Source organism: Martes martes (assembly GCF_963455335.1).
Source record: "Martes martes genome assembly, contig: scaffold_78, whole genome shotgun sequence".
Taxonomy (NCBI): domain Eukaryota; kingdom Metazoa; phylum Chordata; class Mammalia; order Carnivora; family Mustelidae; genus Martes; species Martes martes.
Window position 1 is genome coordinate 91,999 of NW_027666475.1, and position 23,139 is coordinate 115,137.

At 36.3% G+C, this 23,139-nt stretch overlaps 1 protein-coding gene across 1 annotated transcript in view; it reads left to right on the top strand.

The window, feature by feature from the left end:
• The window catches only part of WDPCP (WD repeat containing planar cell polarity effector), a 345,410-nt gene that overhangs the window by 22,035 nt on the left and 300,236 nt on the right, over nucleotides 1-23,139 (top strand). Inside the window, exons 6-7 of the mRNA XM_080831550.1 lie at nucleotides 16,779-16,893; nucleotides 19,828-19,961. Of these exons, the coding sequence (XP_080687676.1) occupies nucleotides 16,779-16,893; nucleotides 19,828-19,961 (249 nt within the window). The remainder of the gene's footprint in view (nucleotides 1-16,778; nucleotides 16,894-19,827; nucleotides 19,962-23,139) is intronic.

The following is a 23,139-nucleotide window of genomic DNA, read 5'->3' on the forward strand; positions in this document are numbered from 1 at the left end:
TTGTTTTCATTTTAAAGCATTTCTTTAAAGAAACTTGTAATTTCCCTGCCTCCGCCCTTGGCGTTCATGTCTAATAATGTTTTGGAAGCTTTAAGGTATTTTGCCCCAAAGGAAGCTAGTTCAGGACTATGAATTTCTCTCATATACTCAGTTATAGTTAATAGTAAATATATGGAAAGCTAAATTAATTCAAAATCTGAATAATCTGTCTCGTGGATTTTTATATTTAACAAAATAGAAACAAATATAGAAATGCCATTTATCTACTTTTTACTATCGTAACTAGCAAATGAGAAGACACTTAATGCATTATATTTGGATACTTGCACTGAGATTTTATACAAACACCTAAAATATGTTTCAAATTTAGAACTTTATATTGGGTGCATAGGTTGGAATGTACCAATTAGAAAAGTACATTTATAAAACAGGCATCTGAGGTTAGGTTTGAGAATCTAACAAGTGTACATTCGTGGTATTGGAGAATATCGTATATATGCCAGTGTCAATGATAGAGAGAACATATCAGATGTTTTTGCCAATTGTAACTTATACCTTTTATTTAAAAAAAAAGTTAACTAGAATTACTAGTTTAGCAGATATATTGCTTAAGTGACTATGAAATGAAAAGCATTTATAGCTATGCTTCTTATGAAATAGTGTTATATATAAAATATTCACAGTGGCTTTTCACAGTGAAGTACTTGTCATTTGGTTGTCTCTTTGGTCTAAGTAGAAACCTAGGTTGAATTGTGAGATCCCAGTTGCCACTGCGTGCTAAATAAATAAATCTCCTTATATTCTGCCATAATAGAGGAACAGTCCCTACTCCTGTCTGAGGCCCAGCCTCGCTGCTTCTGTGACTTTGACCTAAATCCACAGCTCTCAAACTCTACACTGAGGCATCCTGGGGACTACGGTGAATTCACAGGAGTCTTGTAGGATATTAAAAAATTTCAAGGAAAACACAAGTCTTCCAGGGCTTCTGGATGGCTCAGTGAGTTAAGCATCTGCCTTTGGCTCAAGTTATGATCCCAGGGTTCTGGGATCAAGCCCAAGTCGGGCTCCCTGCTCGGTGGGGAGCCTGCTTCTCCCTCTCCCTCTACTCACTCCTCTATGTGCGCGTGCTCTCTCTTTCTCACTCTTGCTCTATCTCAAATAAATAAATAAAATCTTAGGAAAAAAAAGAAACACAAAAACATCGGTTAGATACTACACAAACAGGTAGCTCCAGGTAGTGCAGGGTTTCACAATGAGATCGTATTACATTCTTTTTGAGGATGTCGTAGTTATATGACATAGTTATATGAAGTTATATGAAGTTATATGAAGCTGACTCTTCGGGACTTGCTGTGTTAAGAAGCAAGGACCATACAAGACTTCACATAGAACAGGAGTGGTATGAGGGTGTCCAAGCTTATTTCAAGGTTTGAAAAGTTGTGTAGTGCCCAACTTCCATTAGTTCACACATCCTACTAAAAAGTAACTGTGGTTATTTAGGAATTAATTTTTTTTTCTTTCAATCCCTGTTTGTTATGTTTTCAAATGGCTACTGAATTGTTGGGACATAAATACTTTAGTTGTTGGAGTCTATTTATTAAATGGACCTGCAGTTCCATTTGGCTTGGGAGCACCATAAGATTACTGAGACCTATAGGGTGCCATGAACTGAGAAACTTTGGGAGCCCCTGGCCTAGAGTTTGGCTCCCATGCCCTCTGGCCTTCTCAGAACCCCACATGATTATAATTTCTTTTATCTGTAGCATAGTGGTGGAAAGCACAAACTGCTTCATTCTTGACTTTATTAGCTATGTGACTTTGGGAAGTTACTTTACCTGTCTGTGCCAGAGTTTATTTAACTATAAAACGAAGATAAAAACTTACAAGTTTATTATAAGAAGTAAGTTAATATATATAAAACGTTCAGTTTCTGGCCCAGACCTGGTTTTTAAACTTTCTGTTGACAGGATCTTTTGAATCAACTTCCGATTTTTTTTCATTTTTTTTATTAACATATAATGTATTATTTGTTTCAAGGGTACAGGTCTGTGATTCATCAGTCTTACACAATTCACAGCACTCACCATAGCACGTACCCTCCCCAATATTCCTCACCCAGCCATCCCATCCCTCTCAACCCCCTTCCCTCCAGCAACCCTCAGTTTGTTTCCTGAGAACTGTAGATTTTTTTTTAATTAAAAAATATTTTTATTATGGAACAAAAAAATGTAAAATTTGCCATCTTAACCATTTTTATGTGTTTAGTTCAGTAATGCTAAATAAACTCATACTGTTGTGAAATAGATCTCCAGAACTTTTTCCTCTTGAGAAACTAAAACTTTTTATCCCTTAAACAACAAATCACCTTTCCCTCTCCTCCCAGCCCCTGGCAACCACCATTCTACTCTCTGCTTCTGTGAGTTTGACTATTTTAGATACCTCGTATAAGTAAAATCATGCAGTATTTGTCCTTCTGTGACTGGCTTATTTCACTTAGCATAATATCCTCATGGTTCATCCATGTTGTGGCATGTGACAGGAATTCCTTCCTTTTTAAGAACTGAATAATGTTTCACTGTATGTAGATACCACATTTTGTTTATCTGTTTGTCCATTGCCATTGATGGACATTTGGGTTGCTCCCTTCTCTTTTATTGTGAGTAATGCTGCTATGAACATGGGGTACAAATATCTCTTCAAGACCTTGCTTTCATTTATTTTGGATATATACCCACAAGTTGGATTATTGAATCAGATGATTGTTCTATTTTTAGTTTTTTGAGGAAACTCCCTAGTGTCTTCCATAGTGATTATGCCATTTTATAATTCTAGCAGTGGTACACAAGGGTTCCAAATTCTCTACATCCTCACCAACACTTATTTTATATTTCTGGTTTTGTTTTGTTTTGGTTTGGTTTGGTTTGGTTTTGATAGGTACTATCCTAATGAGTGTGAAGTGGTATCTCATTGTGGTTTTGATTTGCATTTCCCTAATGATTAGTGATGTTGAACATAATTTCCTTTGCTTGTTGGCCATTTGTATATTTTCTTTGGAGAAATGTCTATTCAAGTGTTTTGCCCATTTTTTAAGGGTTATGATTTTATGTTACTGATTTATAGGAGTTCAAATAATGTATTCTGGATATTAATCCCTTATCAGATGTATGATTAGCAAAGATTCTCTCCCATTGTGTGGATTGTCTTTTACCCTGTCCTTTTACCCTGTTGATTGTGTCCTTTAATACATTAAAGTGTTAGAGTTTGAGGTAGTCCCATTTGTCTATTTTTGTTTTGTTGTCTATGCTTTTGGTATTATATTCAAGAAATCATTGTCAAATTCAGGGTCATGAAGCTGTTTTCCTATAGTTTCTTCAAGGAATTTTATATTTTCATGTAGATCTTTAATCCATTTTGGTATTTTTGTGTATGTGTAGGAGTCCACTTTTGTTCTTTGCATGTGGATATTCAGTTTTTCCCACACCATTTGTTGAAGTGACTGTCCTTTCCCCTTGAATGGTCTTGGCCCTCTTGTTGAAGATCACTTTGAGCATGTTTGTGAGGGTTTATTTCTGAGCTCTCTGTTCTGTTCCACTGGTCTAGGTTTGTCTCTGTGGCAGAATCACACTGTTTTGATTACCATGGCTTTATAATATGTTTTAAAATCAGGTAATGTGAGTGCTCGATCCCAGGACCCCGGGATCATGACCTGAGCTGAAGGCAGAGGATTTAACCCACTGAGCCACCCAGGTGCCCAGCTCTTTTCTTTTTAAACAAATAATCACAAGTCTTATTCATCACTGGTACTACAGGTCTTATCCCTTTCCTTCAAGAGAAAATTTCTCAAAAATTATCCCTGTTTGTAGTCTTCCTTTCCTTATTGCTAACTCAGCATTCAGCCAGCTCCAGTTGTGCTTTTGTCCTGATTATTATGCTGAAAATCTTGCCACTAAGGTTGCAAAAAACTCCACATTACTAAATGTAATAGACTTTTATTTTTTAAAGCATCATCTTAAATACACAGGAGGATTCAACACTACTGACCACTCCCTTGTTTTTGTTTTTGTTTTTGTTGGTTTTGTTTTGTTTTAGAGTTGGGTAGAGGGGCAGAGGAAGAGGGAGAGAGAGAGAGAGAGAATCTTAAGCAGACTCCACCACCCAGCATAGAGTCTGATGTGGGGCTTAATCTTACAACTCTGAGATCATGACCTGAGCTGAAATCAAGAGTTGGTTGCTTAAATGACTGAGCCACCCAAGCGCAGTACCACTCCCTTTTTCTCGAAGTGCTCTTTTTCTGTTAATTCTCCTGAAACTTTGTTCTTCAGTATTCTTTCCACCTCTTTGGCATTCTTGGTCTCCTTTTCAGGCCCATACTCCTTTCCTGTGTCCTTGAATGTTGGAATTCCTCAAAGCCCAATTCTAAGCCCTGTCCTCTCTCCTCTGAACTCCTGAGTTATCAAATTTATATCTGTAGCTTTAGTGGCTTCTTTACAGAGCTCAGGCCTTTTCCCTTTGCTCCAAATCCATAAGTCCAGCTGCCTACTTGATGTCACCCCTTCGGTATCTCAAAGATATTTCAAACACGGTATATATTTTTTTTAATTAAAGAAAAAATTTTTAAAGTAAACTTTACCCCCCATGTGGGGCTTCAACTCACAACACTGAGCTCAAGAGTCACACACTTTACCAACTGAGCCAGCCGGGCACTCCCAAACATAGTATCTTTAAAATGGAACTCAGAGTCCCTACCTGTTCCTTTTTTGCCATTCCAATCTCAGTGAATAGCTCTGCCTTCCAACCACTTACAGAAACCAGAAAGCTGGAGGTCTGTTTATCTTAGAAATTATCTTCTTCTTTACCTGACTTCTCCCCATCACACACACGCAAATGTCTAACTTAACTCTTATTCTTGTTGATTTTATCTCCTAAGTCTCTCTCACATTGACTGGAGGCTTTCCATCGCTTTGCTCATAACTTTAGTCAGAGCCACCTCACTTCATTCTCTCTCCTAGACTACTTAAACATTTCCTAAATGTTCTAGCTGGGGAGCCATTTTTGCTCTCCACCAGTCTATCCTCCACCCTGTAGCCAACATGATTTTTTTAAAAGGCAAACTGGTGACTCTTCTGTTTAAAAACCTCCTACAACTCTGGATAATAGATAGGAAACTGAAAACTAATTAGGGCAGGAGTAAGGGAGCATGGGTGGGGGGGTACAGGAAAAGGAATAAGTCTTAAAAAAAAGGTTTATTCATTTATTTGACAGAGCAGGATGGGGGACAAAGGGAGAAGGTGAGGGAGAATCTCAAGCAGACTCCTCATCAAGTGCAGAGTCCAACATGGGACTCAGTCTCACATCCCCAAGATCATGAACTGAGCCAGAATCAAGAGTCAGCCTCTCAACCGACTGAGCCACCCATAGCATCTCAAGAACAAGACTTTTAACTCTTACCTCTGTATAATTTGTTGTTTTCTTTTGGAAATACACGAATGTATTATCCACTCTAAAAATTAAATCAATAAGTTGAATTTTAAAAATTACAGCATTAGGGGCACCTGGGTGGCTCAGTGGGTTAAGCCTCTGCCTTCGGCTCAAGTCATGGTCTCAGGGTCCTGGGATTGAGCCCTGCATTGGGCTCTCTGCTCAGTGGGGAGCCTGCTTCCCCCTCTCTCTCTGCCTACTTGTGATCTCTCTCTCTCTCTCTGTCAAATAAATAAAATCTTTTAAAAAATTAATATTGTTATTTAAAAAAATTACAGTATCATACTACTCTTAAAGGCTAGACTGAACTCTAATCTACTTACCTTTTCAACTTCATCCCCTACTATACTCTCTTTTAAAAAATTGGGGCACCTGGGTGGCTCATTTGGTTAAGTGTTGGACTCTTGATTTTGGCTCAGGTCATGATTTCAGAGTTGTGAGATCAAGCCCTGCTCACAAGCACACTCTATCTCTAAAAAAGTAAAATATAGGGGTGCCTGGTTCATTGGGCGACTGCCTTTGGCCGGGTCTTGATCCTGGAGTTCCAGGATGGAGTCCCACATCAGGCTCCCTGCTCTGTGGAGAGTCTGCTTCTCCCACTAACCTCTCTCCTCTCATGCTCCCTCTCTCATACTCTCTCTCAAAAAATAAATAAAATCTTTAAAAAATAAGTAAAAAAGGTAAAACATAAAAACAAAAATCTCAGTGCCTCAGCCACACAGGCTTCTTTCAGTCTCTCATGCTCTACAGGCTTTCTCTTGCTTTCAGGGCCTTTGCCTAAACTGTTCTTAGCTCTGCCTAAAATACCCTTTGCTTCCTTTTCACTGAGGTAACACATTGCTATCCTTACATCTCAGACTACCAGTTATCACTTACGTAGGGAAGCCTTCCCTGACAAGCTCTGTCCCTTCTGATGTGCTTTTACAAGACCATGTACTTCTTGGCAGTCATTGCAATTCCAGTTTTACATTTATTGTGTGACCATCTAATTACTATCTGCCTCATTGATTTGACCAAAAGTTCCAGGGGGCAGGGACTGTGCCTCACATGTTGAATTAGATCCAAGTTATAATCTATTTGGGGGAAGTTATAAAACTGACTGCTCAGTATTTTGTGATAGATTTTTATTTTGAAAGATTTTTTGTGGTTTGTATTTCTATCTCAACAAAAAGCAATAATAACAATTTAACAATACTAATCCTAAGAAATCTCTGCTGTGCTTAAACCCAGCATAATGCTCTGTGTTGTTAAATTAGGAAGGTATCTGACTGCCTATTAAAGGTGAATGTGTATATGCGTGTGTTTAAATTAACTCAGGAAGTGCTGTTGTCAGTCTTAAAGAGGTGACATATATACAAAATTTCCAAGCTTACTTTTCTGGAACATCTTCAAAGATTAATATTTCACAGACTATGCCCTGGGAAATACTCTTTTAGATTTATGCTCTATTAGTATTTTATTACAGTGAAGGAGAAGCAGAATGTTTCAGGGGCAACTCTTGAGTATGGTCCTAGTCAAAGAGAATAGACAAAGAGTTATATTAAGAATGATAGATTTTAGAGAAATTAAAGAAAGTCATCAGAATATTGGTGATTTTGAAATCTTTTGGGTGATGGTGAGCAATTTAAAATGGTAAATTCAAACTAAGGGAACTGAAAAAAGATTTAGTGGTGATCTTTATTCCCAGCTTTAATGTTTTAAAATTTAAAATAATTAGGGATGCCTGGCTGGCTCGGTTGGTAGAACATGTGACTCCCTAATCTCAGAGTTGTGAGTTCAAGCCTCATGCTAGGTGTGGAGCCTACTTAAAAAAAATTAAAAATTAAAAAATGAAAAATAAAATTAAAAAATTAAAATTACTCCTTATTGTAAAATGGCATACAATAAAAACAGGTATATAGTAAAAAGTATCCTCCAACACCAAGCTTATTCCCCTCTTCATGATAACCACAGTTAGCAGTTTGATTTATGTCCTTCCTCCATGCATTTACAAACACTCCTCTGTGTTTTTGTGTGCATATACATTTGTTTTTAAAATAAGCAAAATTACTCTGTACATATTGTTCTGTAACTTTCTTCACATAACAGTGTATACCTGTCAGTGATCTATATCTACGTCCTTATTTTTAGTAGGCACATAATAATCCGTAATTTGGATCCACCATACTTTACAGTGATAGTCTTTTTTTAGTAAGCAAAGAAATTGGACCTGGATTAAGCAATCTAATAAGGCGCTATGATAAGAAAAAAAGAGTGTTTTGATTTTTTTAATAAGTGAAATTGCAGAGGAGAGGGATTCAGTCCAGTTTCCTACTTGATTTTTTAAGTAAGGCGCCATTGTTATACTTCATTTTCAGTATGGTTTAAATTCTGACTTAGAAACACATTTTGTGGCATATATACAACTAATGTGATCATTGAACACCACATCAAAAACTAATGATATACTATACAGTGGCTAACTGAACATAATAAAAAAACCCATCTCTTTAAAACCATAAATAAGAAATATAATTTAAGAGCTGCTCTGTTTTTAAAAAGTTCATGGAACACTACATCAGAAACTAATGATGTACTGTATGGTGACTAACATAACATAATAAAAGTAATAATAAATTAAAAAAAGAATACTAAAAACATAAAAAGTTAAGAAATCATTCATAATCCCAATTTTTAAAAACTCTTTGAGACTAGAAGTTAAAATTCATTCCTCCAACTCTTAATTTCACCTCTTTGGGGTACATACTGTCAATAGTTTTGGGCCTATTCTTTCTGACATTTTCTTGTATTTATACAGATAATTTCTACACACATATACACACACACACCCCACCGCACTTTTTTCCCAATAAAATGGGATGGTAATTTTCATGTAGGTCTGTAACTTTTAGAAATTCTGCACACACACCCCAACAATGTATCATAGACTTGGGCAGAAAACTTCTGATTAATTAAACATATCTATCTTTTATGTTATCTCTATTTGTTTTCTTGTACTAACAACATTTACAATAACCAAACTCAGAAGGACTGATTTATTAACTGGCATGGCAATTTATTAATTTATAGTGTCAGATATATCTGGCATCATAGATTTTGTTCATTTGCTTGGGGCATTCCCACGTGATGGCTGAATTACTCAAGAGACTAAATTATAGATAAGAAGATTGGTGAGCCGAGAATTAGAACACAAGTGAGGAGGTGTTCTTACAGGATATTTCTATCAAGCTGCTGTAGCTCTCTGACTTGCCCTGGGGCTCTATCTGTCTTGACAACTGGCATTAGTCATCACTCATTGCCCTCAACATGGTTGGAAGCATACAGAACAAGTTTCCTCCAGGTTCCTGATCTAACTATGCACTGCTCACCACTCCATTTAAGATATCTGACCAGGTCTTCAGTCATTATCCTTTCTTTATGTGAGGAAAGTGTTGATTAGAAATTGAGGATCCCCCAAATCTGCTTAATGGAGATAAGGAGAACCTTCACCTCCACAGCAGCTCATTTACGAGCACTCTCTTCAGGTGAGCCTCTGTGCAAGTGACTCAATTATAGGGCTTGTGATCACCAGTGTCTCCAGACATTGCCACATGTCCCCTGGTGGCCAAAATCAGTCCCATTTGAGAACTTCTAGTTGAGAGGGCAACTAGTTTAGAGTGAAGAGCGAGCAACAGAGAGAGGAAAACCAGATGGGCTATTACATGGAGGTCAACTGAGAAATGAGAGTTAAGGATATTAGTTCCTCAGTGGTGTGAGAAAGAACACTGAATTTGTTCTGTGTCATGGTCTCTACTTTCCCACTGATTATGAGACCTTTGGTTAGTTGCTTTACCCTCCTGATCATGAATTAGTATGAGAATTAACCTTGTTATTGTTATTTTTTTTAACTTGTGTACTTAACTAGGTACCAGAGTTGTACTGGCATTTTACATGCATTATATGTATAAAAATCCTCTGTAAATTATAAAATTTTGTATAAAAGTACTGTGCTATCTGGTATGATTTCTTGTTCACTTTTAAAAAAATTTTTTTAAGGTTTTATTTATTTCTTTATCAGAGCATAAACAGGGGGAGTAGCAGGCAGAGGGAGAAGCAGGCTCCCTGTCGTGCAAGGAGTCCAATGCGGGACTCAATCCCAGGACCCTGAGATCATGACCTGAGCTGAAGACAGACACTTAACCGACTGAGCCACCCAGGCGTCCCTTTTTGTTCACTTCTTACCACTGCCTTTATCCCTTTTGATCTTTAAAACTTTTGGCAAGTAGGAGCTTTACCTCTGTACTTTTTGTGTGTGTGTGAATTTTACCAGGATTATAAATATTTCTAGGAATGATCACTTTTATGTAATTATTATATATAAACGTAAAAGAGGTGGCTTGAAAATTACATTAGGAATTAAAAAGTAGCTTTACTCATAGTGAGAAAATGAGATTTCTTATATTGAAATATACTTAGCAGGCAAATTTCTAGGCATGTATCTATTCCATATATTGAATAACACTCTACAAATTTTTGGGAAACCCCATTGTTAACACTTCTCTATCCGGGAAAATACCTGTTTACTTTTTATCCTTCTGTTTCTTGTCCTTAAGTCAGTTCCCTCTAGTGGGTCAATTAAATTTTTTTTTTGTCCTTGTTTTAATGCATTTACTTTTGTTTCTCCACTCTAATGCATTAGTCAGGCATGGTTTCCCTCTATACTCAGATGTTTGCTGAATGAAGGAGTAAATTACAGAAGACATGTTATCTTTTTTCCAACAGTTATCTGCTCAAATAATCAGTGACTCTAGTCTTCATTATAGATTTTCCCAATGTAAAATTGTTTGACCATCTATAGCTCTCAGAGTTTCTCCAGAATTTATCCTGTGGATTGGATTGTGGGGGCAGGATTGAGTGAGGTGTTGGGTTCCATTGTGATGTAAATTCACGGGACCTCCAGGGGAGTGGCTCTATAATGCTTTAAATATTTGCTTCAGCCCTAGAATTCACTGCAGTGGTCCTAATACTTTGTTTTCTCTCTAGATTGTAGTGTTCAGTACCTGCTATTGCCCACATGTCTGCTAGTGATTTGGGGGATCAGACTTTGCTGCCTGTTCATGACTTAATTTTCAGATCATGGATTAAACCTGTCGCTCACTGTTGATTTGTAGTCCTGACCCCGCATACCTTTACTTTTCATTTTCTCCTCAGATGTAATTATAATCACATGGATTTGGGGGTAGTTTTCTTAACCAATGAGAATACTGAATTTAGTGGAATTGTTTGTGATCACTATTATAAAATAATAGCTCATTCACAATTACTGCACCAGTTCTTCAGTACTTGAGACCAAGTATGATTCATTTCTCTTTTCTGTGGTTATTAAACTCTCTGTTCTAGGAAGCAGCCATCTATCCTGACCAAAACCTCCACTTTTCTCTGAAATGAGGTCTTCTCCTGTATTCTCTCTATATTCTACTAACAGATGTCTTCCTTATTCACCATTGTATCCCTGTCTATACAGGAGGCAAAATTTCACATGTTTTGAGCTGGTGAATGAAATGAATCTTAGGTTCTTGTGGTTGTTTTGTGTTTTATGTAGATTAATGTTATTATCTGACCTGATTTTCTTTTTCTTTTCCCAGTGCCATTTCACTTCCCATTAAGTACTGAATCTGAGGTTAGGAGAAACCATTTGAAGAGCCATCTGAAGATTATGGAAATCATTTCCCATAATCTTAAAGAGAAAGCCTCTTTGGCATGAGCTTATTGGAGAAAATGAGGAGAAATGCTAAAGGCAATGGAAAGAAATATGGACATAGCAGAAATAGTAAAAAAGATACTTCCTGCCTGGGAGGGTGTCCAAGAAAAGAAAAAGTTTCCATTCCTGTTTTGCCTTAGTCACGTTCTGCACAAAGAACAACATTAAAATCGGAACAATTTTGGGAAATCTCATGGGCCTTCCATTGATTCATCCTGGGGAGCTGGCCCAAAGCTCAGATCTGCTCTGTAGGGGCTTCCCTTTACTTCTTTCCTTGTTTTCATTTTCTGAGCTGTCAGAATTCTCCAACTCCTTGCTAGTAGGATAGGACAGTATCTTAGTGCCCTTTTTCTTCATGTCATGCCAAATCTTAACATTGGCCATTTTCATTTTGGAGGGTTTAAGAACAAACCTTTTGGGAAAACAGGTGGAAATACTTTCTTGTCTGAACTGGAATATTCTTTTCCTGAACTTCAGACTATTTTATCCTGATTCTGGTTATCTCTGTTACTGTATCCAAGACTATCTTTGGCACCAATACTTGGAAACTTTATGCTTTCCCACAGGTTGTTTTATAAAAATGCACTGATTAGCTTGCTAATTTATCTATATCTTATTATTTCAAAATCTGGTTTCAGAGATACCTCTAGGCCACAAGACATTTAGAGATCTAAATGATGGACATACCTTGATCCTAATGAGTACCCAAACTAGGTTTCGTTAAGAGGGCTAACCTGATCTTTTCATACCTCTAAAGATCGGAATGCTCCAAACCTCAGACCAAACCTCTTTCAACTTTAATGATAGATTAATGAAAAAAAATTTTTTTTAATTTCTCACAGTTCTAGAGACTAGAATTCCAAAACCAATGTGCTGTCAGGGTTGCTTTTTGGTAAGGCGTCTCTTCCTGGCTTAAGACAGCATTCTTCTTACTATGTTGTCATGTGGCCCTTCCTCTGTGTGTGCACATGGAGAGAAGAGCTCTCTGTTGTCTCTCCCTCCTCTTGTGAGGACACCAGTCTGGGTGGATTAGCGCCCTAGCCATGTGACCTTTCTACTCATTTTTTAAAGACAGCTTACCCAGCTCCATGACTTTAAATATTACCTGTATTTTCTTGATGACTCCGAAATATATATCTCTAGCCCTTACTTCACCCTGAACTTCAGACTCATTTCTGATTGTCTACTCAGTGTCTCTACGTGTATGTCTATAGACCCCATAAACTAACAGGTCGAAAAACAAATTTTTGATTCCCCCTAAATATGTGTCTCCTTGAGTGTACCCTATCTCATTAAATCCAGTTACTCAGCTCATAACTTTTTGATTTTTCCCACGTATGCCACATCCAGTCCTTCAGCAGGTTCTTGCTGATTCCCTTTAAAATATATCTCAGGGGTGCCTGAGTGGCTCAGTGGGTTAAAGCCTCTGCCTTCGGCTCAGGTCATGATCCCAGAGTCCCGGGATCGAGCCCCGCATTGGGTTCTCTGCTCAGTGGGGAGCCTGCTTCCCCCTCTCTCTGTCTCTGCCTGCCTCTCTGCCTGCTTGTGATCTCTCTCTCTGTCAAATAAATAAATAAAGTTTAAAAATAAATAAAATATGTCTCAAATCTGTCCACAGATCATTTCTTCCAGCATTGCCATTATATCCAAACCATCATCTTCTCTCACCTGGACCACTGCAATAGCCTCCTAATGGTCTCCTTGCTTTTACTCTTGCCCAGACCCCTCTTTAAAACATAAATTAGATTGTAATTCTCTGCTGCTTAAAATGATTTCTCATCGGCCTAACTTGGCCCAGCTACCTCTCTGATTTCATCTTCTATGAATAGCACTGTCACTCATTTCCCTCTAGCTATTCTGCCCTAGCTCTCTTCAGTCCTCCCAGGCATATTCTGACCTTAGAGTTTTTGCAGTTGGTGTTCTCCACCTCAAATTCCCTTTCTCCAAATAATCCTATGCCTTATTCAATAACTTCATTTGGGTCAAGTGACTCAGATGTCATCTCCTTGGAGAGGTCTTTTTATTTCTTTATTAGTCATTCTGCTTAAAACAGGATTCTCCTAAAAATCCCCGTCCTTACTATGCTTTATTTTTCTCTGTAGTTCTTACTGCTATCTGACATTATATCAAAACTATTTGCCTATTACCTGTGTCCACACTAGAATGCAAGCTTCCTGAGGTGAGGGTGGGCAAGGGTTTTGTCTGTTAGGTTCATTGCTGTATCTTCAGTACCTAGAACAGGGCCTGGCTCATACAAAATACTAAATATAGATTTGTGGAATGAATGAATGAATGAATGAATGAATGAATGAATATATGAATAAGTGGCTGCACCTGTCCTTCGAAGAAAGATTCTGAAGGAATGCTGAAACTCACTGGGCAGGATTCACAGTTCCCAAATTACTGCTCCAATCTCCATGTGTTACCTACAGCAGCATGCATGCTTTCTTACTGTACCTTGACACTTTCCCTTCAAATCCTTTCCAGCTTAAGTCCCTCTTTTACCTACTCTCACAGGTTGCACTTGATACCACCATCCTACAAAAGTCTTTTTGTTTTTTTTAAGATTGTATTTATTTATTTGACACAACAAGATCACAAATAGGCAGAGAAGCAAGCAGAGAGAGAGGAGGAAGGCAGTCTCCCGCCAAACAGAGAGCCTGATGCGGGGCTCGATCCCAGGACCCTGGGATCATGACCTGAGCCAAAGGCAGAGGCTTTAACCCACTGAGTCACCCAGGCACCCCCAAAAGTGGTCATTTATAATTTGTTTTCCAAGATAATAAATGCCCAAATATAGAAATAGCAGTTACTATTAGGACATGAGGATTAGTTCATGATAATGGTGCTGAGAGTAGAAAGTAAGGAAAAGAAATTTGAGACTTGGACAAATTAAATGCCAAAGTTCTGGAGGAACTTGCAAATATCTTGGAGACAATATCCTTATGAAATCATTGCAAATGGGAAAGGTAACAAAAGATTGTACTGGTGATAACTCACCTGGGCTCTAGTGCACTCTCTCTAGTCTTGAGTCCAATCTGGGCACAAGATTTTTAGAAAGACAAAAAAATGTGTTCAGAGATGGCAGGTAGTATATTGAACATATATCATATGAGCAATGGTTGAATAATAGTAATTGCAAGCATTTACTGTGTGCCAGGCATTATTCTAAATACTGTTTGTAAAAAGTTATTTAATGTTCATCCTATGAGGTAGATGCAGATTTTACCCTATCATTTCAGACGAGGAAATGAAGTTATAGAGAGATTAAGTAACTCCCACAAGGTCACACAGCTAGTAGGAGGTAGAGCCAATGCTGATTTCATTCTGATTCAGAGTCACGCTTAACACTATGTTACTATCTTTTAATATTTTAAAGTGTGCTACTGAAGAAAAATTTAGGTTATTATGGAAGTTCTTAGAAGGCAGTATTAGCCTTTACCTCAAGCTCAACCGTCACCACCTCTTACTCAGTCTCCCTAGTCTCCCCAGTGTGTACTTCTGTAATTGGACAACTAATAGCACTTTATTACACTTATTTGCTTGTATGTAGAGATACTCTCTGTTAACCTATCTATCACCTATTTTGAGAATTATATTTTATTCTCTTTTGAGCCACTAAATTTAGTTTAGTGCTTGGCTTAAAATCAACATTTAGTTTTTGTTGAATGAAAAACATGAATAAGTGATCTCTAAATCAATTAGAAGTGTCCAGTGGTAAGATAATGAGCTCCTGATCACTGGAGGTATTTAAGCATGGACTGAATGCTTCAAAGATGCTTGAAGAGATGCTATAGAAGGAACTTTCATGTCATTGTGGAATATTAGAATAAGTTTCTAACTGTGAATGATCTGATCCTATGATGAGTTAATTATGATTTTTTTTCTTCAAACACTTAGTTAGCACTTACTGTGTGCCTGGCATTGTTTTAGGTGTTAAAGATACAAAGATAAAAATGACCTAGCCAATATCCATAAAGAGCTTAGTAGTCAGTGGATAACTAGGAAAAAAATGCTCATGGATATAGGTGTAAAGTTTTAGTAGATAAAAATAAATAGAAAAGGACAGATTTTAGAGATGTTTTGAATAAATGGGGGAGAAAAAAGCTGTGACATAGGGGAGAACTAGGTATGAAAGATGACCCTAAAATTGCCTGCCTGAGAAAGGAGAATTTAGAAGTAAAGACTATGTGTTATGTTGTTATGGGGGAATTCCCCAAAGGGAAATATCAGTGTTTGCCATCAAGGTGTCTTGCAGGGTTGGATGTAATTCAGTAGAGATTAATTTGTGAATATTTTGAAATTCTTGGAACAAATGTTCTTCTCTTATTAGTCTCCCAAACGAATAATGATGATTACATCTTTTCCTGCCATCTACCCGTTTTAGGGGCATTGACATTAAATGGACAGTCTATTAAGTCACGTGGGACCCTTCAGTTTCTGTTCCTATTCATGTGCCTGGAATCTGTTAAGCGTTGGGGAAGTAGTAGTCTTTCTTTGTATTAACCTGGTCCCTCATGCTGCTCATCCTTCACACATGTCTAAATATGTCTTGACACAGAATCATCCTTTCTAGCTGGGGCACGTTTCCTAGGTAGGTGGGGAATTCCCCTGTTTTGTTTAAAATCATAGTTGTCTTTGAATTTGGCTAGCATGTTCATGATTAGTTTACTGACAATTGGTTTTTTTCTTCTTATACCATATGCTGTTCCATGATTCATCTGCTTTGAGTCTGTTGCCTTGAAGGTGAAACAATTTCTTCCAGTGTTGATATTTCATAATCTTATAGATAACAAGCATACGCATATGCATAGTCCTTTCAGAAGTTTTAAACATGAATGAATTATGCTGCCACAAATAGAAAGGAGCAGTATCATAATGGTGATATCTAGTCATCTTTGTTAGTTGGTTGGGTGAACACCGATATTGATAAAGCCTGGTACTTTACTGTGTTTATCTCTTTTTGAGAAATTGTTTACTTATTTATGAATATTAAAATTTAACATTTTACTTCAGTTGCTTTGATTTCCATGTATTTTAATTTTTAAACTGATAAGATCTTTATTTGTAGAAGTGGGGTTTAAATTCCAAATAAATTGTAACATTCACTGTTTATATTGTAATGGTTGGATCTTTTCTATATTTAATGTATAGCAATGACTATTCAAACTTTCAGAAATCTTTTAATTTCTGATATAAATAGTAATCTTTCAAAGTATTTTAGTAGAACACAGTACATTTCTGAATACAGTACAAAGCAGTTACTTCTTTATTGGTGTTTTCTAAGTGTTTCGATGGTTGGGCTTCTGATAAACATGGTCTAAATTCAGTTTCTGCACATAACTTTAATCAAATGCACTTACCATGTTGCATCATTTAGCTACATGTATCTATTTACTCAGAATTGCAATGCTTCTTTTCAGTAAAGAAAAACTCTTTATAATTTCATGGTATACATGCCCGTGTAAATATCTTTATAATTTATACATTTAAAGAAGGATTTTTGAAAGACTCTAATTCTCAGTGCATCTTTCCCTCTGCCCCCTTTACCTGGTTTTAGCTCCTCTTTGGTTCAGGTGTGCTGGTGTCCCTAAGCCTCTCTGGGCCACAGCTGGAAAAGGTGGTGATTGACAGAAGCCTGGTGGGGAAACTCATCTCAGACTCCATCAGTGATGGTAATTACCCCCATGTGCCTACATTAACAGTGGGGCAGGAGAAATAGTGTGTCAACAGGTACACTAATTATTACCACTGGGGACTTGCAAACCCAAGTAATCGCTTATAATAGCATAGTTACAACCCCTGGGACCAATACAAGTTTTGACTAATATTTAATACAAAAATTTTGTTAAGTGTTAGGCTCATATTCTGAGTATTTTTTACTTTTTCCTTTGAAAAATGTGAACTATTCTCAAAACAGGGTTTTTTTAGTGTGTTCTTTTAAAATTAGTACTTTATTGTTGACATTTCAAGTATTTTTCATTTTCAAATGAATTTTCTGTAAATAACCCAAATGTGTCCACACAGCCACAAATTAAAAAAAAAAAAAATCTGTGATTTGGCTAGTACGAAGATCTGTTGTTACCAAAATCTATGAATACTAACTCTTGAGAAAATTTGGGCAGTATTTCTAAATATGTAAACCAATGCCAAATATACTATATAAAGCTGGATCCTTTTAAGTATACCACAATCCGTATATAATTGCTACAAAGCATGTAATAAAGGGGCGCCTCATGGCACAGTTAGTAGGGTGTTCAACCCTTGGTTTTGGCTTGGGTTGTGATCTCAGGGTAGGAGATTGAGCCTGGTATCAAGCCCTGAGTTGGGCTCCGTGCTCACCATGGAGTCAGAGTTGGCTTGGGTTTCCTCTCATCCTCTCTCTGTGCCCCTCCTCCCCGCTAACCCTCCCACGCATATGCAGGTGTGCACACACTCTATCTTTCCCTCTCTCTCTCCCTCTCTCTTTCTCACTCAAATAAATAAATAAATCTGTTTAAAAAACACATAAAAAAGATTTTAAGCCAATTTTTGAAATAGGATACTGACATTTATTTGAGCCCTGAAAGGCTCTGAGATGCTGTGTCTACCTACTTATTTAATTAAAAAGAAACTTTTATGGTATAGTTATTTCCATTTTATAGATAAGGAAATTGAAGCTAAGACACTTAGAAACATGCCCATGAATGAGATACCGGGGAACAGTTTGAAAATAACCAAACTAAAATTGGAACCCAGGTTCTAGCTGCAGAGCCCATTTTCTCTCTGCTCTACTGTGCTAACTCCTGAAATTTTAAGGTTATGTTCTTTTATTGAAGGTAAAAAGGCTTAAGAAACAGGTTGCATTATCATTAGTGACTGAAGTTGTCAGTATCTTAACTGAATAATCAAAACAAATTGTGGTCTAGTGGAAAGGACAGAGGTGAAACTATAGAAACCTTCCTTCTGCTGTCTGGTATCACTAGCTACCTCTGAATAACACAGACACAATTTCATCAACTTAGAGAAAAGCTTTTTGCAGGATGGCTATAATTGACAAAATTCTTGATAATAATAAGCTGAGAGTAGAATTGTAAGTGTGCCATTTCCTCTTCCTTACAGGAACATGGTGTCAAGGAAACTTCCTATGGAAGAAGTTCCATTTTCATATGTGTCATAATTGACCACTTTGTTGACACTGCAAATAAAATAGTGGCTATGATGATTTTGTCATGTTGATGCTCCTCTATAAGAATTAAAAGGAGACTTCCAACACTATTCGTGTCTCAGAGATATCTCTTTTTACTTGTTTCTTTTATTTATGCCCAAAATAATATACTCTCATGAGACCATGATAACAATGTGATTTCTTGGCAGCTCTCCAGACTTTCCTGTAATTGTGTAGATATACTCTTGGCTGCTGTGTGCATTGCCAGGGTGTGGAAGTAAAGAAAAATATATGAAACACTCAATAATTTCTTTATGGTAGGAACAATGTAAAACATTTCTCAAATTCCTATTATACTAAGCTTTTATCAATATTTTTATAACATTAATAACCCTTTATATAACTCATGAATATTAATTATCTGCCTACTTGTGTGTATTAGAAATAAAGCTGTAGAAACATTTTTGCTAATCTTCATTATTATATATTAATTACTGTAATGTGCATGTCGAGTGTAATATGCTTTATTTAATTCAGCTTGTATACCCTCAAAGAAGGTTCGTTGATGAAAAATTTAAAAACAAAAAAAATACAGGGCTGCCTGTGTAGCTTGTCAATTAAGCGTCTTACTTCTGCTCAGGTCATGATCTCAGGGATCTGGGATCAAGCCCTGTTTTGGACTCATTGTTCAGTGGGGAGTCTGCTTTTCTCTCCCTTACCCCTCCCCTTGCTTATGCGTGTGGGCATGTGCACATTTCCACTCTCTCTTAATAAATAAATAAACAAATAAATAAATAAATGTATGTACGTATGTGGAGAACACTGATCTGTATCCCCTAAAAAAATCAATTTATTCTCAGATGGTTTATATTATGTAAACACAAGATTAAAGGCTAAGTTCAAATAAAAATTAAAAATTAAGTATTTTCATCTTTACCTTCAGGTATGAGATAGTCTTTATTTTATGCTTTTATAGTCTTGGTGGTTGTCCCCAAACATCAGTGTTACCATAAAATGGTATTAGGTAAAAAGGAAAGCATCAAATCCATGCATGACTAAATTGATGATTATTGTTTTTTTGTAATTTCTTTCTTTTTTTTTTAAAGATTTTATTTATTCATTTGACAGAGAGAGATCACAAGCAGAGAAGCAGGCAGAGGGAAAGGGGGAAGCAGGCTCCCCACTGAGTAGAGAGCCCAATGTGGGGCTCAATCCCAGGACCCTGAGATCATGACCCAAGCCGAAGGCAGAGGCTTAACCCACTGAGCCACCCAGGTGCCCCATTTGTAATTTCTTTAATATCCTTGTAAAATAATGATATTTAGGAGACTAGGTATTTCAATAGGTATTTATCTTCTGAGAATAGCTTTTTGTAATATTTTAGTGAAAAAAATTTCACAATTCATTATCATTGTATTCTAACTTAGTATTTTATAAAATTATCAAATCTTTTTTGTTTTAGCTCTTCTCACAGACAACTTTATCATCTTATCATTTTTGGCACAAAACAAACTATGTTTTATTCAGTTTACCAAGAAGATGGGGTCTCCTGATACAAACAAAAGACTGGAAAAACTCTCAGCCTTGGATTATAAGGTAGAGATTTCAATTTATAGAGTTGTATTATTAGTTACTAAAGTATACTAAAGTATCACATGGATTGATATTATACTTCTTATTCTTGAACATTTCTAGATTTCAGACAAACCAGAGTTAATTATGTGATTAAGGTTGATTCACTGAAAATAGTGACTATCTTACCTTTTCTTTTTTATTCTCATTATGGGAGTCTAATAATGGCATTTTGGAGCAATTTATTTAGTTCTTTATGGAAATCAAAGACAGACAGTAGAGATAAGTTACACATTTGAAAATGGTTTTCTTGCTAAAGGCAGTATACACACCATTCTCATTTTTCCCTGAAACCCCATATCATCTTTCTAGACAAGGATAGTGGCTCTGGCTTCCATTTCACAAGAAAAGAAAGAAGAAAGAAGGCACTTTCAAAGGTTAATAGAAAAGTGTAATAAACAAGGAGTGGGAAGACCCCTCACTCCCCACATACACACATGTATACCCAACTATAACTAGAGAAAAATGCAAAACGAATTCTCCTTCATATGTTAGTATCTCTCCCTTCACTAACTCCAGGTAATTTGTTTCCTTGTATCAGGGATTTTGCATCTGTTAAGGCAGGATTTTTATTTTAAATGATGTGTTTAATATAAGTTTTGCCACATTACATTTTAACTGCTTGGAAGGCATACTCTCTGCTAGGATGAGTATCTAATACATTTTCCAGGCTGTTTCAGTTCAAGGCCTCTTTTCAGCAATGACTTGTGTTTGCAAGATTGATCCGGCCTCTGTGACGTGGATTTGAGACAGTTCACTGTTCACTGGGAACGGAGCTGATATACAGTTTCCTTAAAAAAGATGCATACTTATGCCATACCCAGAGTATCTATCTCTAATACGGGCAAAGATTTTTAGAAGTCAGCTTTGTGATTTGAAACTTTGTGTGTGATTTTGAGAAAGTAGTATTTAAGCTAACCTTTTGCCCTTTGGTATTATTTCTTACTATGATTGAGGTGGTAGTGATATGGGGAGGATGTAATTTTATTAGGTAGAAACATCTATTCTTATAAAAATAAGATTTTTGACATGGGATAAAAAAATTAAATGAGTTTTTCATTGTGGTAATGAACTGTAATTTGGTTTTATTTCCCAACCTTGTGGAGTTTCTGTAACATTTTGTATGATACTGATTTTCTTTAATTGGAGTTGGTGGTATTCATGTATTATATTTTGGTTAGTAAAAAAACTGGTATTAGCACTCTTAATGAGATGTTATTTTCCAGATTGACTAACTATAGATTTATTTGAAATGTTGCTTATTTACAAATGCTGGTCTTTAAAATGTACCAGTATGGAAAAAGTAAATAAATTAATGAAATGCTCCAATATGCATTAACTCAAACTATTTAAAATGTTTTCAGTGCTATTATATAAAATTTTGTATGACTGGTTTCTCTGTCTTAGGTGTGATGGATAGTTTAGTAGTCTTCTCAGCTGAAGGATAGTAGCTACCCATTAATGAGATCAGAGAGAAACTGTCAGGATGTCATATTTTCTTATGAAAAGATGTGAAAAATAGACTTACTATATGGACTCTTACACTTTAAGGGAATTTCTTATTTGTTTATTCTTTCTGTCTTTGGATTTGAGGATAATATGGGCACTCACATCATTTCTATACATTGGAGAACTAACCTGCTTCCCTTTGGAAAAGCCCATTATGGATTTAATTTTTTTGTTCAGTATTTGAAATATAGATATTTAATACTTAGTAAAAACTGCCATTTGTCAATAGGAAGGAGAATTTAAGAAACTTGTTCATTTTACTTGCCTTGTTGATTATCATGATAGAATACTGATGCCATTAAAACTCACAGGAAACAGTAAATTTCAGATAACATACATGATTTGCACTATATGAGGATTAAAGGTGTCAGTTTCTTAACTCTTTTCTCATCTAGAAATTTGTAAGCAACATGTTTACATGGCAATAGGACATCAAAATAATGTATGTTAATTTGTAAGGACTTAGCAATTCCATTATGGTATTTATCTCAAGAAAATACATAGTTAAAATAATGATATTGAAAGCATAACTATAAGAATTTGCACTTCAAAGCCTAAAGTACATCTGTGTTGTCTGTCATTGCCCATTTGGATTTTAAAACAAAGAAATAATGTAGAGTATTTATAATTCTGCTTTTCTTTACATAGTACCATAAGTTAATTCTTTCAGATTGAAATAATTTTGGCAAAGAAAATTGCAGGGTAAAAATCCTGAAACTGTTGACCTTTAACAAGTTTTCCAGTCTACATTTTAAAAATCCAATTCAATTTATTTAACAGGAAAGGGACAGTGCAAGGAGTTAAATGTTTACCATAAGAGAACAACACTGGTAATTACTTTGATTTCAGTTCCTTTTGATGTGCATTCAGAGGATGAAGAGGTCAATAATATTATGGCCATGCAAATAGAAAAGGGTTCCTTTTGACCATATTAAAAAAAATAGCAGAGGATTATTAAAGCATTAACCTTGATTTTAATGGCCTTGGTTGAGTGGTGAGATCACAATTTGGATGAGCCTGATTATTTACTAAATACAATACATAAATGCAACGGGTTCTTAACACCCATTGCACTCTGGCATTATCGCATTACTGCCATCCTTTGTTGCCTTGCAGACAGGAATATGAAAGCAATCTGTCATGTAGTGAGACTGGCTCCAGAAGCATTTCTCTGATAAGAAGACCCCCTGCCCTTTGCTAGTGTCTGGTCCAGTAGGCTTAGCCATGCGCTTAATCCCCAGAAAGTGGTTCGATTATTGCTGACCAGCAATGGCAAGATAGTTTTTTTTTTCCTTCCAAGCTATCAACCTTCCATTAATTCCTTAAGCAGAAATACGGTGCAATCTATATTTCCTTGGCATGTGTCACCCAGATGGTGCTGTGCTTATGTTTTCAAATAACCATGTTCCAAAATAACATAGTTTGAATAATAAATTCTACAAATCCTTCCTAAGAAAGAGAAGCATAATTCTCAGAAGCTGCATAAACTTTTACGCATGACGCTGTGACTTATCCCTTTATGCAGAATATATGTCTCATATATTCTAAAAAAAAAAAAAAGTGATATTTGCCTCAAGTTGTTTTTCCTTTTATTGTTGTCAGTCATTGTTAATATGTTATGTCTTAAACAGTA